The 18,726-nt window shown below is 40.2% G+C and overlaps 1 protein-coding gene across 1 annotated transcript in view; it reads right to left on the reverse strand.

Annotated features, from left to right (window-relative positions):
* Positions 1 to 18,726, reverse strand: part of DEUP1 (deuterosome assembly protein 1) — a 62,245-nt gene that overhangs the window by 29,513 nt on the left and 14,006 nt on the right. The window contains exons 6-9 of the mRNA XM_063444949.1: positions 12,532 to 12,645; positions 6,477 to 6,731; positions 4,569 to 4,714; positions 1,919 to 2,012 (exon numbers count right to left, since the gene is read on the reverse strand). Coding sequence (XP_063301019.1) covers positions 1,919 to 2,012; positions 4,569 to 4,714; positions 6,477 to 6,731; positions 12,532 to 12,645 — 609 coding nt within the window. The remainder of the gene's footprint in view (positions 1 to 1,918; positions 2,013 to 4,568; positions 4,715 to 6,476; positions 6,732 to 12,531; positions 12,646 to 18,726) is intronic.

An 18,726-nucleotide genomic window follows, 5' to 3' on the forward strand; every position in this document is an offset into this window, starting at 1 on the left:
TCCCATAATATTGCAATGTTCCTAATATTGCCAAGATTCTCGTTAAACATTTAATTATAATATAATTATGTCATGACAAGTTCACTTTAAGGTTGTCCAACTGAGGCCTCCTTGGAGCTCTTTGAATGTTACTCCCAGAGTTTCTGGCCAAAATAGTGCTTCGCAATATATACATACTATGGTTGTCGGTCGTATCTATTTAAAACTTACAATCCTCAGACGCTGTAGTGCAATAAAGTGCAGTCGTCATGTTATAACTACTGTCTACATCCTGGCACTTGAGAGACAAAAGCATTTCATCTGTACATTTTCGCTTACACCTGTATGCTCGGGAGCTATAATTATATGCTACAGCTCTGAAGGTCTGTGAGATGCCAAGTTGTACGTATATCCCACAATTAGTGCAGCACATTAAGTAATGCTTACTTCACCACCTCCCCCCGAGGTAAACTAAATCTGACCACCAGTGGAACACGAGGTGGAACGAACCATGTTGGACAAACCAAAATAAATTTCAGAGCTGGAGGAGGAAAGTGCACTGACAAGAATTTGAAAACAAAAAGTGCATAGAAGGAACAACTATACTACACTAAAATAAAAGTGGACAATTTAAACAGACATTGGGTAGGAGGAGGATGCACGCTTCTTTAACGGTTTGATGCTTTTAATAGAGTGGAGTAAAACACTGGTAGATAGGAAAAGGTGCAAAACTGAGTGCAGGCAGCCACAATAAGGCATCACTCCCAAATCCCAATAATACAAAGAACAGGTATAGTATAGATGAAGATATATACAAAATAGGGCGAAATATAGTTACCACTCAGGATTCAGATGATAACATGTAAAAGATCATAAGCGAGGACATACAGTGAAGTATTTATTGATAACAAATATTAAAATCCAAACAGTAAAAAACACACTCACAAGAGAAATGGCACAGAAAGAAGTATAACTTAATGTGCAAAAGAGCGTGTCAGCCACCAATGTGCTAGGTCCCCTTAGAGAGAGGCTCCCAATGATACCTCAAGACACAAGTTAGTCAGTGTATGCCAATCCAAGAGAATGTTTGGAGATAAGATGGAGGCAATCTCCGTGGTCCTGCAGGTCTTGGCTTGAATCTTAATTATCTCCTGTGGGCACTTGTATAGGCTCGACGCGTTTCGTCTGTGGACCTTCTCAAGAGACGATACAGCTCTTGAGAAAGTCCATGGACGAATCTTCAATAAACGTACCAGTTTTAATAAGGAGGCTTATTATTGTTGGTTTTTATATAGTGATAACGTATTCCACAGAGCTTTAAAATATTATAAAGGTTGAAACTTAATAAAGTAGACAATTACAAAATGTTACAGGGAAAATAGGTCGATGGAGATTCTGCTTACAATGTAGAAGGAGAAGCCCAAGGGGTAGCTGCCACGGAGTTCAAAGTTTTATTAGTTAAGTACTTGTGGCAACAGAAATATTGGCACGTTTTTTGTATATATCCCACAATGCCTGCTGGTCCATCCCAGAATGCCATTCGTAAACCATAACGGAGTCAGTAACGCTGTGGAATAAGTGCATGTAGACAATATGTGCACATATCTAACTGAATACGCAGATTAAATATTCGGTATATTTTCTGCACAGGGAAAGCCTTAATGCTGATAAAGCATCGTGGTGATTGTGGTTCTAGAAAAGCTGAAGATTTTGTCTATGGACTGCAGTTGAAATACCACATGTAACAAGGCCCTGTTGCATATTTCATTATTTCTGTAAAACTTCTGGATCCTGGAAAAATTTATCTCTGATCTCCATATTCAAAGCAAACGACCTGCTGATATTAATATATATTACTATTCTTAACACAAATATTCAACGCTTCATCAATCCCATAACTCTGGACAGTATCTGTTTCCCACAATGCAGTGTGTGTTACCTGGTCTTGCTTAGATGTGCTTAAATTGAACATTTTCCATGCCAGCTCCTCATTCTGCGCCTGGTACATCCTTGGCTCACTCTGCTCCTGGGTGCTGCAATATGGAAATAACTGCATTGAATCTGACCCTTTAATTTGAAATAATGCCATCTTACTAGCCAGGCATGATTACCGCTTATGGTACTGTAGATAAGAGTTGCTGGTTTTACATCTTAGAGTATTAACTGATATACAATATCACCCTCAGTGGTGAATTGAGCATACAAAATACCTTTACATCCATTTCCATTTGCTGAGCGTTTTAGAACTCGATCATTGGACGTTCTGGCTATTACTACCCTTGTTCTAGAATGAGAATTGGCTCAAATTATAGGGGAATATGGAGTCATTGGGATTATGGAGTCACTGGTAGATTATAGAGAGGGGATTATGGAGTTACTGGCAGATTATAGAGAGGAGATTATGGAGTTACTGGCAGATTATAGAGAGGGGGTTATGGAGTTACTGGCAGATTATAGAGAGGAGGTTATGGAGTTACTGGCAGATTATAGAGAGGGGGTTATGGAGTTACTGGCAGATTATAGAGAGGAGATTATGGAGTTACTGGCAGATTATAGAGAGGGGGTTATGGAGTTACTGGCAGATTATAGAGAGGGGATTATGGAGTTACTGGTAGAGTATAGAGTAGGAGATAATGGAGTCACTGGCAGATCATAGAGAGGGGGTAACGGAGTCACTGGCAGATTAGAGCGGGGATAATGGGGTCACTGGCAGATTATAGAGAGGGGATAATGGCAGGGGCGTATTAGCCGCGAGGCAAACAAGGCATTTGCCTTGGGCGGCATTTTCCAGGGGGCGGCAAAAAAAGCCGCCCCCAAACGCCCAGGGCAAATGCCTTGTTAGCCTTGCGGCTAACTGACATGCCGTCTGGGCGGGCGGTGTGCTGGCGGGCGGGCGGGCGGCCGGTGAGGGAGCACTTCCTCTGAGCTGTCTGCTCAGCTCCCTCGCGCGCCGCAGAGTGAGGCTGGGAGCCGGAATATGACGTCATAATCCGGCTCCCAGCCTCACTCTGCGGCGCGCGAGGGAGCTGAGCAGACAGCTCAGAGGAAGTGCTCACTCGCCGGCCGCCCGCCCGCCCGCCAGCACTGCCCAGCAGCCACTGGACCACCAGGGAGAAATAGGACCCTCCCCCCCCAGCATTCCCAAAGGTAAGGAGGCTGGGGGGGTAAATTAAAAAAAAAAAAAATGTGTTAAATATGTGAGTGAGTGAGTGAGTATGTGTGTATGTCTGTTAGTGTGTGTGAATGTCTGTGTGTGTGTGTGAGTGTGTGTCTGTTAGTGAGTGTGTGTCTGTTAGTGAGTGTGAGTGTGTCTGTAAGTGTGTGTGTGTTTCTGTTAGCAAGTGTGTGTTTCTGTTAGCTAGTGTATGCGTATCTGTAAGTGAATGTGTGTGTGTATTTAGAAGGCGGGGCGGGGGAAGGGTGGGGGTGGTGCGGGCGGGGGGAAGGGTTGGATAGGGGTGGCGCGGGCGGGAGGGGGGCGCCTGAGTTTTGTCCTGCCTAGGGCAGCACAAAACCAGGATACACCACTGGATAATGGGATCACTGGCAGATGAGAGGGGATTATGGAGTCACTGGCAGATTATATAGAAGGGATTATAGAATCACTGGTAGAATTTAGAGAGGGGATAATGAAGTCACTGGTAGATTATAGAGAGGAGATTATGGAGTCACTGGCAGATTATAGAGAGGGGATTATGGAGTCACTGGTGGATTATAGAGAGGAGATTATGGAGTCACTGGCAGATTATAGAGAGGGGATTATGGAGTCACTGGTGGATTATAGAGAGGAGATTATGGAGTCACTGGCAGATTATAGAGCCACTAAAAAACATGGAGGTAATGTAGTGACTGTCAGATTATGGTGTGGGATAATGTAGTCACGGACAGATTATTGATCAGAGATAAGAGGGTGGTAGATTATGTAACTGGAGTTATGGAGTTCTTACCAGATTATATAGCAGGGGAAAAGGAGTAATTAACAGATTATGGAAAGGGAATGATGTAGCCGCTGATAGAGTATGGAGAGAGAATAACAGAATAACTGGAAGATTAAGGAGCGATGATAACGGAAACACAGGAATACTAGGGAGCGGGAAGAATGGAGTCACTGGAGCCATTGACAGATTATAAAAAAAAAAAAAGGTATAATGATGGCACTGACCGATTACACAGAAAAGTTAATGTACTCAATGACAATGGAGCAAGGACAATAGAATCACTGACCAACTGTAAAAACCTTATCGGATGGAATTAAATTATCAGGAACAAAGAATTGCTAATGCATTGGTTTGCCTTTATAGGAACAATTAAGACCTATTTGATTCAAGCAGAGAATAAAGATAAATAAAGATAAAAGCAAACAGTATCACATCTCCTAATGACATTCTGAAAGGTCTTCCATTGGAGAGAATTCTTGCTTCGAAAATACTATTGCCAACGGAACACTAATACCCAGATGATATCCTTTCTTTCTTTGCATCACACGCATGATGTATTTGCATTTTCACAAGCATATGGTGTTTGCACTTTTACACTATTTTAAAACAAAAGCAATACATAATTATTGGATTGAAGACTCCAGTAAGTACCTTAACTCTTTTCCTTGTGGGTTCGTATACAGTTTGGCATTTGGAATAGCTTTCAACATCTGCTTTTGATCCAGTTCAACAGCTCTCAAGAGGTCATCACGTGTCTGGAGTTCGATTTTAACCTCTGAAAGTTCAATCTCCACACTCTGCAGAGATAATGAAACAGAACACATTGATTCTACGGCTACTATGATAGCGTGATAAACCATTCTCTTAAACCCAATTAAATAATGACAGCAGAACGGGAAAAAAGAGAAGTGCTTCACTTCAGTAGTCATCAAATCCCATCATATTCGTGGTTTGCTAAATAAAGACAATGCGGAAATGTTCAATCTGCTCATTTAAAACGGGCTATTGAATTTTCCTTATTATTTTACACCATCGCAATAAGATAATCTGGCGTTTTGAAAAGTTATAAATGTAGCTCACAAAACCAGCTGATTAATAAAAATAAATAAATAAATAAATTACAAAAAAACGATCTTTAGGATATGTAGATTCGGGAGCAATAGAGATTTTTGTCCAAATGGGTTTGTCTCAACCCTTCAAAAGAACTATATAATATAGTAAAACAATTTTAAAAAAAGCAAATATTTTAAGTCAGAAAGTGGACCTTCTAATTTGCCAACAATTTTTCCCGCAGGACTTAAAATACAGTTTTAGGTTTTACAGATCGGTATCGAATATTGCATGGATATAACAATGGATGTTATAAGGAGCCTAACAGTGAACCTGGAATCTCTGTAACTGCATGACAAATGATCATTAAATAGTGGTTTAGCTACAGTAGCAGGTAGGTTATATCTATCATACCTGCAGCATTGCTATAATAAAGAAAGACATCTCTTGGATAACAAATCCTTCTACGTTACCCATAGCTGTTACAGAGTACAGTTATGAAAGGTAAACAGGAAAACACAACTTAACTAGGGCAAGATGCACCAACAAGGGGTTAACAATCACTCATCCCACCATTGGAAGCTGGAAGAAGCACAATTTAAAGGATCACTATAGGCACCCAGACCACTTCAGCTCAATGACGTGGTCAGGGTGCCTGGTCCATCTAGGATTAACCCTTTTTTCTATAAACATAGCAGTTTCAGAGAAACTGCTATGTTTATATTAGGGTTAATCCAGCCTCTAGTGGCTGTCTCATTGACAGCCGCTAGAGGCGCTTACATGCTTCTCACTGTGAAAATCACAGTGAGAAGACGCCAGTGTCCATAGGAAAGCATTATGAATGCTTTCCTATGAGACTGGCTGAATGCGCATTCAGCCGAGGAGGAGGAGAGGAGGCGGAGAGCTCCCCGCCCGGCGCTGGAGAAAGAGGTAAGTTTAATCCCTTCCTCTCCATCCAGCCCGGCGGGAGGGGGACCCTGAGGGTGGGGACACCCTCAAGGCACTATAGTGCCAGGAAAACGAGTATGAGTAAACAAACTGGGAAACATACAATTATTTAACTTTTTTGGAACCTGTGAATTGAGAGAATGTGACGTAGATTGCAACTGCTAGCAATCTGTCAGTCGTGGAGGTGATAAATCACTTATTTGATATATTGGATGCTATGGGAGCTACCTCCAAAAAGAGAAACAGGTTTTATCCAATTGTTGTAAAATGATATCACAGAGAAGCTCCACACATACTTTCATATCAAGATATACGTTCTTAGTTATAAAAAAAATTAAATAGCCTGTATGACTTTATTCCAGTTTGTGCCCATCAGTTCTCAAACAAGATGATGCGGCTTAAAGCCATAGCAGAGAATGTGTTAACTGCTGTAATGTAGTATTTGTTTTGTATTAAGGCACAGTTCCAGATAATGCCATGACCATATATATGACAAGTTGTTATTTGACTTGGGAGATCTACAGACAATGGTTGTTGTGATGTGATCTATCATTTCTGTACCTGGCATCGCTTCTGACATTGCTTTAGTTCCTGTAAGAGCTTTTGATTTTCATCTTTCAGCGAGTTTCTACCTAATGTGATTTCCTTTACAGTAGACTTGAGATTTTCAATGATGACCCTGTCACTTCTTATTGTCTCCTGAGAAACATCAAGCTGGCACCTCAATCTTCTGATTTCAGCCTGGTTATTGGTAATTGCCTCATCTTGCAGCTGTGTCCTACTCGAAAGCTGTTCCTGATAGCTTTGCGACTGCTTCTACAGAACACAAAAACACATAAAATCGCAATTATACATTGTGTTATTTATAGTGGGGGAAGTAATGAGATCCGGAGAACCAATTAGAGAAATGAAACCGCCAACCGGTTTCTGCTCACTAGGCTGGAATAATTATTGGGTACCACGGTACGTTGGAGAGTAAATATGGAGAGATGAAAGCCAAGGGGAGAGGTCTCCATTAAGTCATCGAACAAATTCTTTAATGGAAATGCTCTCTTGTATTTCTGTGTTCTGAAATCTCATTTTAAATTGGAGATCATCCAACAAAAACCTAAATTAAATGAAGTATAAAAGGAATCCAATTTTCATATCTCTGTAGCAGCACAAACAGAATTAAGTCAAGAGCGTTACCAAAGTCTACAGTGTCTGGCTAAACGGTTTTTAAATGTACCGTAATTGGTTAAGAGTACATTTCATCGGTTCTTCTCTCAATTTTTTTTTTTTTTTAAATTAATAAAATAAAAATAACAATCATCTTCAACAAGGAAACAATGGGAAAAAGAAATAGAACTTTGTTGTATAATATAGTGTTTGCATGGACATACATTTCACATAGAGATAAGAAGATATTTCTATTTCAAAAGGAACAGATACCATATTCACTAAATTAAAATTAGATAGATAGATATTGTTGAATGGGTAAGGCAGTCGCTGAGTGACAGGCAACAGAGGGTTGTAGTCAATGGAGTATATTCGAAGCTTGGGCTTGTCACCAGTGGGGTACCTCAGGGATCTGTACTTGGACCCATTCTCTTTAATATTTTTATTAGTGATATTGCAGAAGGTCTTGATGGTAAGGTGTGTCTTTTTGCGGATGATACTAAGATATGTAACAGGGTTGATGTTCCAGGAGGGATAAGCCAAATGGCAAATGATTAAGGTAAACTAGAAAAATGGTCAGAGTTGTGGCAACTGACATTTAATGTGGATAAGTGCAAGATAATGCATCTTGGACGTAAAAACCCAAGGGCAGAGTACAGAATATTTGATAGAGTCCTAACCTCAACATCTAAGGAAAGGGATTTAGGGGTGATTATTTCTGATGACTTAAAGGTAGGCAGACAATGTAATAGAGCAGCAGGAAATGCTAGCAGAATGCTTGGTTGTATAGGGAGAGGTATTAGCAGTAGAAAGAGGGAAGTGCTCATGCCATTGTACAGAACACTGGTGAGACCTCACTTGGAGTATTGTACACAGTACTGGAGACCATATCTTCAGAAGGATATTGATACCTTAGAGAGAGTTCAAAGAAGGGCTACTAAACTGGTTCATGGATTGCAGGATAAAACTTACCAGGAAAGGTTAAAGGATCTTAACATGTATAGCTTGGAGGAAAGACGAGACAGGGGGGATATGATAGAAACATTTAAATACATAAAGGGAATCAACACAGTAAAGGAGGAGACTATATTTAAAAGAAGAAAAACTACCACAACAAGAGGACATAGTCTTAAATAGACAGTCATTCTCAAGTCCACAATTAACTAGATCTATTTTTGGCAAGCAATGGTACTACATCCGGAAAACAAAAGACAAAACCGCTAGTCAATGGATGTTAATGACGGCAGTTCATCTTGATGTGGATTTGTAAACATAAAGTGCGTAATGAATGTTTAGACAAACTCAATCACATGTACATTCATGTATATTAATCTGACACAGTGAAGCAGATCATGATCAGTAAGCGCAAGTGACAAAGCACTCCAAGCGTGTTCCGACTGATGGCCGAGTTCAACAAGTGATACCAAATGACTAAAGAATGGAAGCCACCAGTAAATACGAGTGTCTGTAAAATGACATGTCCATGTAGTGTTTGGCGTGTGTGTGCCAACGCCATATTGTGAATGAAAACTACATTTTCATTTTGGAAACTATAAAAAATAAAATAAAGAAAATTATTGGATTTTTGTTTAAAGCACTCCCATATATTATTGCATCAGGTGCAATTTGATGTAACTAGCTGGCCACCTTGCTGAACAAACTCCCATAAATCACAGCGTATCTGGGTAAGGATCATGGTAAACTCCAACTATAGTGTTGGACAGCGATCTGGTTCCTAGAAAAATGAATTAAAATGAAACAAAATTGATTTACAGTTAACTTTGTCAAGATTACGATAATTACCATTAAGATATAAGAATAAAAGAAAACACATCTTGCTTGCATTGTCAGCAATCTATTCAAACAATATGCAGATAAAGCTAAGAGCATATTACATCCCATGCCAGGAATTGGACTCACCACATTGACGAAGCTGTTAATAAAATGTCAGGGCTGTAACCTTTCAATAAATAAAATAATTCTGGAACCTTTGATAAATGCTTTAACCTTTGGAATCCAACAGGGATTCAAATATGGAAAACGCTACACGTGCAAAGACATGTTGGGCATTTGAACTTAGACCCAGAGACAGACAGACTGATAACGCCTTTCCTGACATGTCAGTAAGTCGAGAGGGAGAGAATTCATAGAGAATCTGCTGCCTGGATCTGTAATTCCAATCAAACAGCCATAACAGAAAGGAATACTAGTGGGCCATACGGAGATAACCGGTGCGGCTTTACATGCCCCAAAACATTGCTCTCCTTAGCAGAGGGCGGGTTATGTTGGAAAGCATGTGTAACGTGACTGGTGTTTTTGTCGTTTTGAGAAAGTCAGCAGCATTATTCCGCTTTTATTCACTTTTTGTATTCTTATTTCTATCAACTCATGAAAACTTTATCTTCTCTTTAAGTGTCTAATTCAGACAGGTCGGCTGATTGCCTTTAGAGAGGCCAATAAATTGCTATTGGGCTGATAGAATAAAAATCAACTGACTGACAATTGTTAATCATTCCCAGACTAGAGGTTTATAAAGGCCAATCAGCACATGTTCTGAAAGCCGAGCAATGTGACCAAAACCGACCACATTTCTAGTGCAAACATGGAGAGCTTCGCAATTCCTGAGTTCAAACGCTTTTCTAAGAAGCACCCTTGCTTTGTCATCATTAATAAAGGATGAGAGCATCGGAGTATGACAGGATGCCACCGATCTCTTAGTTATCAAGGTTTCTTCCCATCTCTGGGTTCTAAAATATTACATAGCTGCACCAGAAGGCAGTCAACCTACTAGGACTTTGGTTCGGTAGTTCTAGTGGAAAGTTCCATTCTATGGCAAGCTCACAAAACAGCCCCGCGTGGGGGCATTTAATATCAAATGCAACAAATTAAAAACACACAAACTACGATCACTACAACTCCGACTATCAGGCTTGCAGCACAGTATAAATTATATTCCACATAGGAAATCCACAAAAGACTAACTGACATTAAGGCAAAGATTGAGTCTATTCAACTGGCTAAAATGGAATACATGCTGGGACACACATATTGTCTTATATGACAGAGTGGAGCAAAGCCAGTAGGTTATTGGCAAATAAATTACGGAAAAGGCTAGCTAATCAAATTATCACATACCTGATAGATGAGAATGTAAGGCAAGTATATGACCTTCAAAATATGGCCAATACTTGTGCACAATTTTATAAAAAATGATATAATGTAAAGGGTAACGTGAACACTGCATAGCTATAGATACACAATATGGACACATTTCTACAATCTGTGCACCTCCCAACAATATTAATAGCAGAAGCTTTATTAAAACCTGTATCACATGCTGAAATCCACCTTCACGTCTATACCACCGGGTTAGATGGCTTTACAGCCCTGTATTAGAAATACATTCGGCCAAGGAATCAAGTAAAATACAGGCCTAATAACGGTTACTAGTATTTCCAGGTTGTACATTGGTTTCACTCGAGGTGGACCATTGTACATGCTTTTCTCGGTTTTCTCCCATATAATAAATTTGCAATAGCATTTATTTCTATTCTCAGTCTTTCTATTCATTAGAAAGAAATAATCTTGTTTTGGAATTTATATACAATCTTTAATTAAATTGCAGAAAATAGAACAAAGTGATTAAGTAACTCATATTACAGCAATCTTTTATTAAGCTCTTAGTCATTACATTTTATTAGTCATAGTGTAATGCATCTGTGACTATTAGTTTTCCATCAGGAATTAATCACTTTATCTATTCATCCAAAATTCATAGAATCACTTCAGCCACCAAGGTTGCTTGGAGAACTATTGCAACTGGCCGACTATCTTGGTTGCAAGAGATTGCAATCTCTTTTAGTCTGATGTTAGAAAAGTCCTGTTAAATGGGCACAGTCTATTTTACAGTTTACTAAAAGTTCATTCTTTGCTGCGCTGATACCAATTGTCACTGTGTTTTATTGCTCATTATATTATATTAATGTCTATATGTCATTAATATAGGTCTGGTAAGCTTTTCAATTTATTTAATATTTTCGGATAAACTCTTAAAATTATTTGTAAAAATAATTCTGTGTGTCGTCTTGCTCAGAAATGCTGCAGCCTTGAGAAAGGGAGGTCATCCCGAAAGCTTGTCATTACAAAATTAATGTTAGTCCAATAAAAAAGGTATTACAAGATACAAATTGTATCTGGTTTTTTTACATCTACATCACTGGACTAATACGGCTACAATCAAAAGAAAGAAAGAAAGAAAGAGACACACACACGTACATATATATATTTTTATTAAAACCAGGCTCGGTGGCCCTAAAATTGCTGTAGTTGGAATGGGTAAGGAGGGGAGGGGTCTGTGGAAAACTCATAGATCCTGGTATACGGTATATAGTGAACCAACTTGGACCCTATGGCCCCAATTCCTATGGGAGCTGACACACAGCTAGATTACGATAAGGACAGCGTTGCTTTCCTTGTTATTGCATACTTAATGTAATGTTTGCTTTCTCCACCTAAACAGTGGCCTTGATTTATTTATTTTTCTTGTCATTTTCATGTAATTTAAATGATAATTTTATGGTGTTTTTTCCCTCCCCCGCATGGGAAAGTAGTTACTTCTGTTGGAATCAATAAACCCGATTTAACACAAAAATATTAAATCAAGGCCATAATATTTCCTATGTAATATAATTCTATATTAGTAGGATTGTTTGTTTAAAGGCTCAATATTAAATCAGTGAAATCAAAGAATTTAGGAAATGTCTATAGCTCATTTATCATATTTAGCTATATTTCCCTAGACACTATATCTGATCTGTTATGATAAAGCTTCGTCAATAGTTCTGACAAACCTGGTTCATAAAACTGTGAACTGGGCTATGTATATATGAAAAGCTACAATATGGCTGCTAATAGTAGCATTATGAGGAGTTCCACTTGTCCTACCCGATTATTGGAACTGTGGCTGGGGAATAAAACTATTTCACACTGTGAATCAAATGCGTCTGATTGGTGGAGCCATTTCCTGATCAGAAAGGATGAGCCTGCATTTCATGTAACGGTCTTAGAAACTTTAAAAATATAAGAAAAACACTAGCTTATTTTTTTAATGAGCTATTTCAATAATGCATTAATAAGGTATAAATTTTGGCCATTCTTGTTCCTTTATCTGCCAATACGCAGGGAAGAGGAAATGGCTCTTTGACCTGTCTGATGATGTGAGTGCCACTTGAATTCATAAATAAGTTAAATTATAGCTAAATAACACCAGAATAAAAACCTGTTTTTACAGACTTTAAAAAAACCAAACGCCTGCACAAGATATAGGCAGGCTTTTCTGATACTATATGATAATAAAAAATAATAATTTCTGATGGTAGAATCACTTTAACAAGAGCTGGCAATATGCAATGCACTTATGTAGGTTCACCACAGCAACAAAAAGGAAGTTAAAGTTTACCTGATATAGTTCACATTTTTCTGTCAGAGTTTTCCTCTGTTCGCTCAAAGACTTCAAATGGTTCTGATATAACACTCTCTGGTTTTCCCACTCTTTTGATCTGACTTTAAATTCCTGTGAAATGAAAAAGACAGGAAACGATTTTTAGATATTGTGGAAACACGACAATTAGGAACAAATATTCTATATCACGACTAACAGGAAAAACCTTTACACAGAAACACAGAGGAGACAAACGGCACAGAAATATATTTTTAAAAATCATAAATCGTGTGATTAAGGAAAAATAGAAGAGAAGTCCAGGCACTCTCGGGATACAAAAAGGCAATTTTATTGAACCCATTGCCACTCACAACGTTTCGACCTAAGCTGTCTTTGTAAGTCGAAACGTTGTGAGTGGCAATGGGTTCAATAAAATTGCCTTTTTGTATCCTGAGAGTGCCTGGACTTTTCTTCTATTTTTCCTTATCAAGTATTCGGTTCCTGGGACTGGTCTGGTGCACCCAGATCCATTTCAAATGGGATTGAGTGCAGTTCATTCTGGCTATTCTAAATGGTGTGATTAAAACGTGTGTGGTGACCCCAGCCAAGCTGTAATGCTGGCCAAGGGAACTGCAGTGGTTATGGTGTCGGGTGGAGCGCTTGGAAGTACTTGGAGTTACTAGGAAGCAGTGATTGGCGGAGGCACCAAGTAGGGGTGCCAGGCAGCCCGCCAATACTTGTATGTCACAGTTTGAACACAAAATGGAGATACCGTGTTCTAGACAATAAATACCCCTGGAATTAGGACTAATTACAATGTTTAACTTTTTACAATTAAAAAACAAACAAACATAGAAACATAGAATGTGACAGCAGATAAGAACCATTCGGCCCATCTAGTCTGCCGAATTTTCTAAATACTTTCACTAGTCCCTGGCCTTATCTTTTAGCTAGGATAGCCTTATGCCTATCCCACACATGCTTATAGGGACACTATAGTCACAAAAATAACTTTAGCTTAATGAAGCAGTTTTGATGTATAGATCATGTCCCTTCCATATCACTGCTCAATTCTCTGTCATTTAACACTTTGTTTATGCACCCTAGTCACACCTCCCTGCATGTGACTTACACAGCCTCCCTAAACACTTCCTGTAAAGTCATCTAATGTTCATCTAATGTTCATACTTCCTTTATTGCAAATTGTGTTTACTTTAAAATGTCTTATCCCCTGCACTGTTAATAGCTTGCTAGACCCTGTCAGAGCCTCCTGTATGTGATTAAAGTTCAATTTAGTTAGCAGGAGATACAAACTTTTAAAGTAAGTTACAACTAAACTGAAAGTGAAAATTTTTTTCAGGGAGGTGTGGCTAGGGCTGAATGAACATAAACAAAAGTGATTTAACTCCTAAATAATAATGAATTGAGCACTGAAACTTCAACGGCATGATCTATACACCAAAACTGCTTTATTAAGCTAAAGTTGTTTTGGTGACTGTAGTGTCCCTTTAACCCCTTAAGGACCAAACTTCTGGAATAAAAGGGAATCATGACATGTCAAACATGTCATGTGTCCTTAAGGGGTTAAACTACCTCACTGTGTTAACCTCTACCACTGGAAGGCTATTCCATGCATCCACTACCCTCTCAGTAAAGTAATACTTCCTGATATTATTTTTAAACCTTTGTCCGTCTAATTTTAGACTATGTCCTCTTGTTGTGGTAGTTTTTCTTCTTTTAAATATAGTCTCCTCCTTTACTGTGTTGATTCCCTTTATGTGTTTAAATGTTTCTATCATATCCCCCTTGTCTCATCTTTCCTCCAAGCCATACGTATTAAGATCAACCTGAAAGCATATTTAAACATCACTCTACACATAAAATAACTATAAGTGATGTGACTTGTTATTCACAGTTCGCTTAACATTTGCTCAATCCATAAAACATCAATGGACAATCTCCAGACTACCAGAAACACAATTTTTGTCTAATGAATATATAAAACAGCAGCATGAATGAATAAATAAATAAATCAAATACTCTACTCTGAATGTACTTATTTAACCCATTTTATGATCAGGGATCAGGGAGTGACTAAAAATCTACTTTAACATTTTAAATGGAAACTTTCATTTATGGGGTGTGCGTGGAGATTAGACCAGAGTGTGCTGCCATTCCAGAACACGGATATTATATGTGACTTAATATCAATGTGTATACTCAAAGTGGCTTCCTGTAATGAATGGGGAGGTTGCGCGTGCATTCATACCCAAATGACTGTGGCGAAACCAACCTCGCCACTGGGCCCTGGAGAAGCCTGTTTGCTAGCCTCCTACCTACTGACTATGGCCCCTGGGTTATTTGGGGCATATTGTACTGTATATTGCTGCTACTGGCCCTTTTAACAGCATCTATGGACATATTGGGACTACTGTCCCTTTAAGACTGTGAAGCATATTCAAGTGTACTGCCTGTAATATTATATATGTATTTATAGATGTGTTTATCCTGGGTGATTTGTATGCAGCATTCTGATTGTTCGGTAGAATCACTCCATTCAGTATTGTCAGGATCGGGACAGGGATCCAACACGCAGAGTACAAAGAGTGGAAAGGTACGTATACCGGGCCTTAGAATGGCCGGACTAACGTACCGAGAGTAATAGAGAATAGTCAGAGACAAGCCGAGGTCGAGGGAACGGGAAGACAGATAAGCGAGAGACAAGCCGGGTCAAGGGAGAACAGAGAAGCAGGGAAGTACAACAAGCCGAGTCAAAACCAAATAGAGCAAACTAGAATACCAGAGCACTGAGTGACTAGACAAGCTAGAACCACGACAGGGCAATGAGCTGAAGAGAGAAGTAAGCTTAAATACCCTGGCTCCGGATGGTAAGCACGCCTCTGACAAGTGCCGATTGGATATCGGACACTTGAGTGACAGGTCGCTCGTGATAGCGTCATGACGTCACGTATTGAGCGTCCTGCTAGAAAAGAACGTGGATTCCTCGCGGCCGGTGTTTAAGTGGCTGGATGAACCGCGAGGAACGGAGGAAACAGCTCGCCTGGACGGATAAACCATCAAGTCTCTACCTCCCTTAGAGGTAGAGACCTCAGGTACCCTGACAGTACCCCCCCTCTCAGATACGCCCACCGGGCGGAAGGAACCGGGGCGAGATGGGAAGCGAAGGTGAAATGCTCTGCGAAGGCGAGAAGCATGAACGTCCTCCTGAGGTACCCAACTCCTCTCCTCAGGACCATATCCCCTCCAGTTGACCAGATATTGCAATTTTCCCCTTGAAATTCTGGAATCAACGATGGAGCTGACCTCGTACTCCTCCCGACCCTCCACCTGAACAGGACGAGGCGAGGAGACCTTAGAGGAGAATTTGTTGCAAATAAGAGGTTTCAACAAGGAGACATGAAAAGAGTTAGGAATGCGTAAGGCAGGTGGCAGAGCAAGGCGATACGCAACCGGATTGATACGAGTGAGAACCCTGTAAGGGCCTATGTAGCGAGGAGCAAATTTCATAGATGGAACTTTTAGTCGAATATTCTTAGTACTTAACCATACCCTATCCCCAGGAACAAAAACAGGAGCTGCTCTTCTATGCTTGTCAGCGTGTTTCTTGAACAACGAGGAACTATGTAACAGAATTTGCCGAGTCTGATCCCATAATTTCTTCAGGTTGGCGACATGATCATCAACCGACGGTATCCCCTGAGAAGAGGAAACCGAAGGAAAAATCGAAGGATGAAAGCCATAGTTCATGAAGAAAGGGCTAGAGCGAGTTGAATCGCAAACAAGGTTATTGTGTGCGAACTCCGCCCAAGGAATCAGACCGACCCAATCGTCCTGGTGTTCGGAAACAAAGCAACGCAGATACTGTTCGATCTTTTGATTGGTACGTTCAGCAGCTCCGTTAGACTGAGGGTGATAGGCCGAGGAGAAGTTCAATTTGATGCCCATTTGAGAACAAAAGGATCTCCAGAAACGTGAGACAAATTGAGAGCCTCTATCAGAAACAATCTCCGAAGGAATCCCATGTAGGCGAAAAACCTCTCTAGCAAAAATCTCCGCCAATTCAGGAGAAGTCGGAAGTTTAGGTAATGGCACGAAATGGGCCATCTTAGTAAATCTATCCACCACCGTGAGAATAACAGTCTGTCTCTTGGAAGCAGGCAAATCAACGATAAAGTCTATGGACAAACAGGACCAAGGTTTCTCAGGAATGTCCAAGGGGTGTAAGAGGCCACATGGAGATGCATGAGGTAGTTTAGTCTTGGCACAAGTTTCACAAGCTGCGACGAACTCCTCAATATCTTTTCGAAGTGAAGGCCACCAGAAATCCTTGGATATCAAAGAGTATGTCTTGCGAATACCAGGATGACCAGCTATTTTACTTTCGTGAAAACATTGTAAGAGCTCCAGTTGAAGTTCAGGAGGAACAAAGTTTCTTCCCTCAGGAGTGTTTTCGGGAGCTAGATGTTGTGACTTCAAGATCTGGTCAAGTAGCGGAGAATGAATTTTGAGACTGGTATTAGCAATAATATTGCATTTGGGTACAATGGAGGACATAAGTGGTTCAACTGAAGCAGAGGGCTCATATTGGCGAGCTAGCGCATCGGCTTTAGAATTCTTTGACCCAGGTCTGTAAGTCAGAACGTAATTGAAATGGGTAAGAAACAACGACCAACGAGCCTGCCTGGAGGACAACCGCTTAGCCTCTCCGATATAAGACAAATTTTTGTGGTCAGTTAGAATGGTAACAGGATGTAATGTACCTTCCAATAAATGTCTCCACTCTTTCAAAGCCTTGATAACCGCTAGTAATTCTCTGTCACCAATGTCATATCTGCTTTCAGTACCGGTCAATTTTTTAGAGAAAAATCCACATGGATGTAATGGTTTATCAACCCCCAACCTTTGAGATAGGACAGCACCTAAACCAGTCTCTGATGCGTCTACCTCAAGTAGAAAAGGCAGAGAAGTGTCGGGGTGAACTAAAATTGGAGCGGAAGCGAAAAGCTCCTTGAGAGTTTTGAACGCAAGGAGAGCTTCAGTAGTCCAATTCTTAGTATCAGCCCCCTGTTTGGTCATATTAGTGATAGGTGCGATAATGGAAGAATAGCCCTTAATAAAGCGCCTATAATAATTAGAAAAACCAATAAATCTCTGTACGGCTTTAAGACCTTTGGGTAAAGGCCACTCTAGAATGGAGTGGAGCTTATCCGGATCCATCTTAAATCCCTCCCCAGAGATCACATAGCCGAGAAAGGTTACCTGGGTTTGATCAAAGCTACATTTCTCCAACTTGCAGTACAAGCCATGCTGGAGAAGCTTGTGCAAAACCCTCCTGACTTGCTTGTGATGAGTCTCAATCTCACTAGAATGAATGAGTATATCATCTAGGTATACAATGACGCACTCTTGCTGAAATTCCCTAAGAACCTCATTTATCAGATCCTGGAATACAGCTGGCGCATTGCATAACCCAAAAGGCATAACAGTATATTCATAGTGACCATATCGAGTATTGAATGCCGTCATCCACTCATGTCCCTGCTGGATTCTCACCAAGTTATATGCCCCTCTGAGGTCTAACTTGGTGAAAATTGTAGAGCCCTTCAAACGATCGAAGAGTTCGGTGATCAAGGGAATCGGGTAGGCATTTTTAATGGTTATCTTATTCAAGCCTCGATAATCAATACAAGGTCTCAAAGAACCATCTTTCTTTTTAACAAAAAAAAAATCCAGCCCCGGCAGGGGAGGAGGACCTCCTGATGAATCCCTTGTCTAAATTCTCGTGAATATACTCCTCTAGAACTGAGTTCTCTTTTGTAGATAATGGGTATACATGACCTCTGGGAGGCATGGTACCAGGGAGTAGGTTAATTTTGCAATCAAAGGACCTGTGAGGAGGTAAGGTATCGGCTTTCTTTTTGTCAAATACTGCCTTTAAATCTAGATACTGAGGCGGAATTTGTGTCTCTGTAGGATTGTCAGAGGTAGTCGATGTGTTAGTTAATCCGAGAGGTAAGACCTTCCGCAAGCATTTTTCTTGACAATTCTTTCCCCACGAAACTATCTCCCCTGAGTCCCAATTAATAATAGGGTTGTGTCTCCTCAACCAGGAGTACCCCAGGACTATGGGAATAGACGGAGAAGAAATGAGCATTAAGGATATATCCTCTTTATGTAGGATGCCAACAGTTA

This window comes from Pelobates fuscus, chromosome 1, assembly GCF_036172605.1.
Source record: "Pelobates fuscus isolate aPelFus1 chromosome 1, aPelFus1.pri, whole genome shotgun sequence".
NCBI classification, from domain to species: domain Eukaryota; kingdom Metazoa; phylum Chordata; class Amphibia; order Anura; family Pelobatidae; genus Pelobates; species Pelobates fuscus.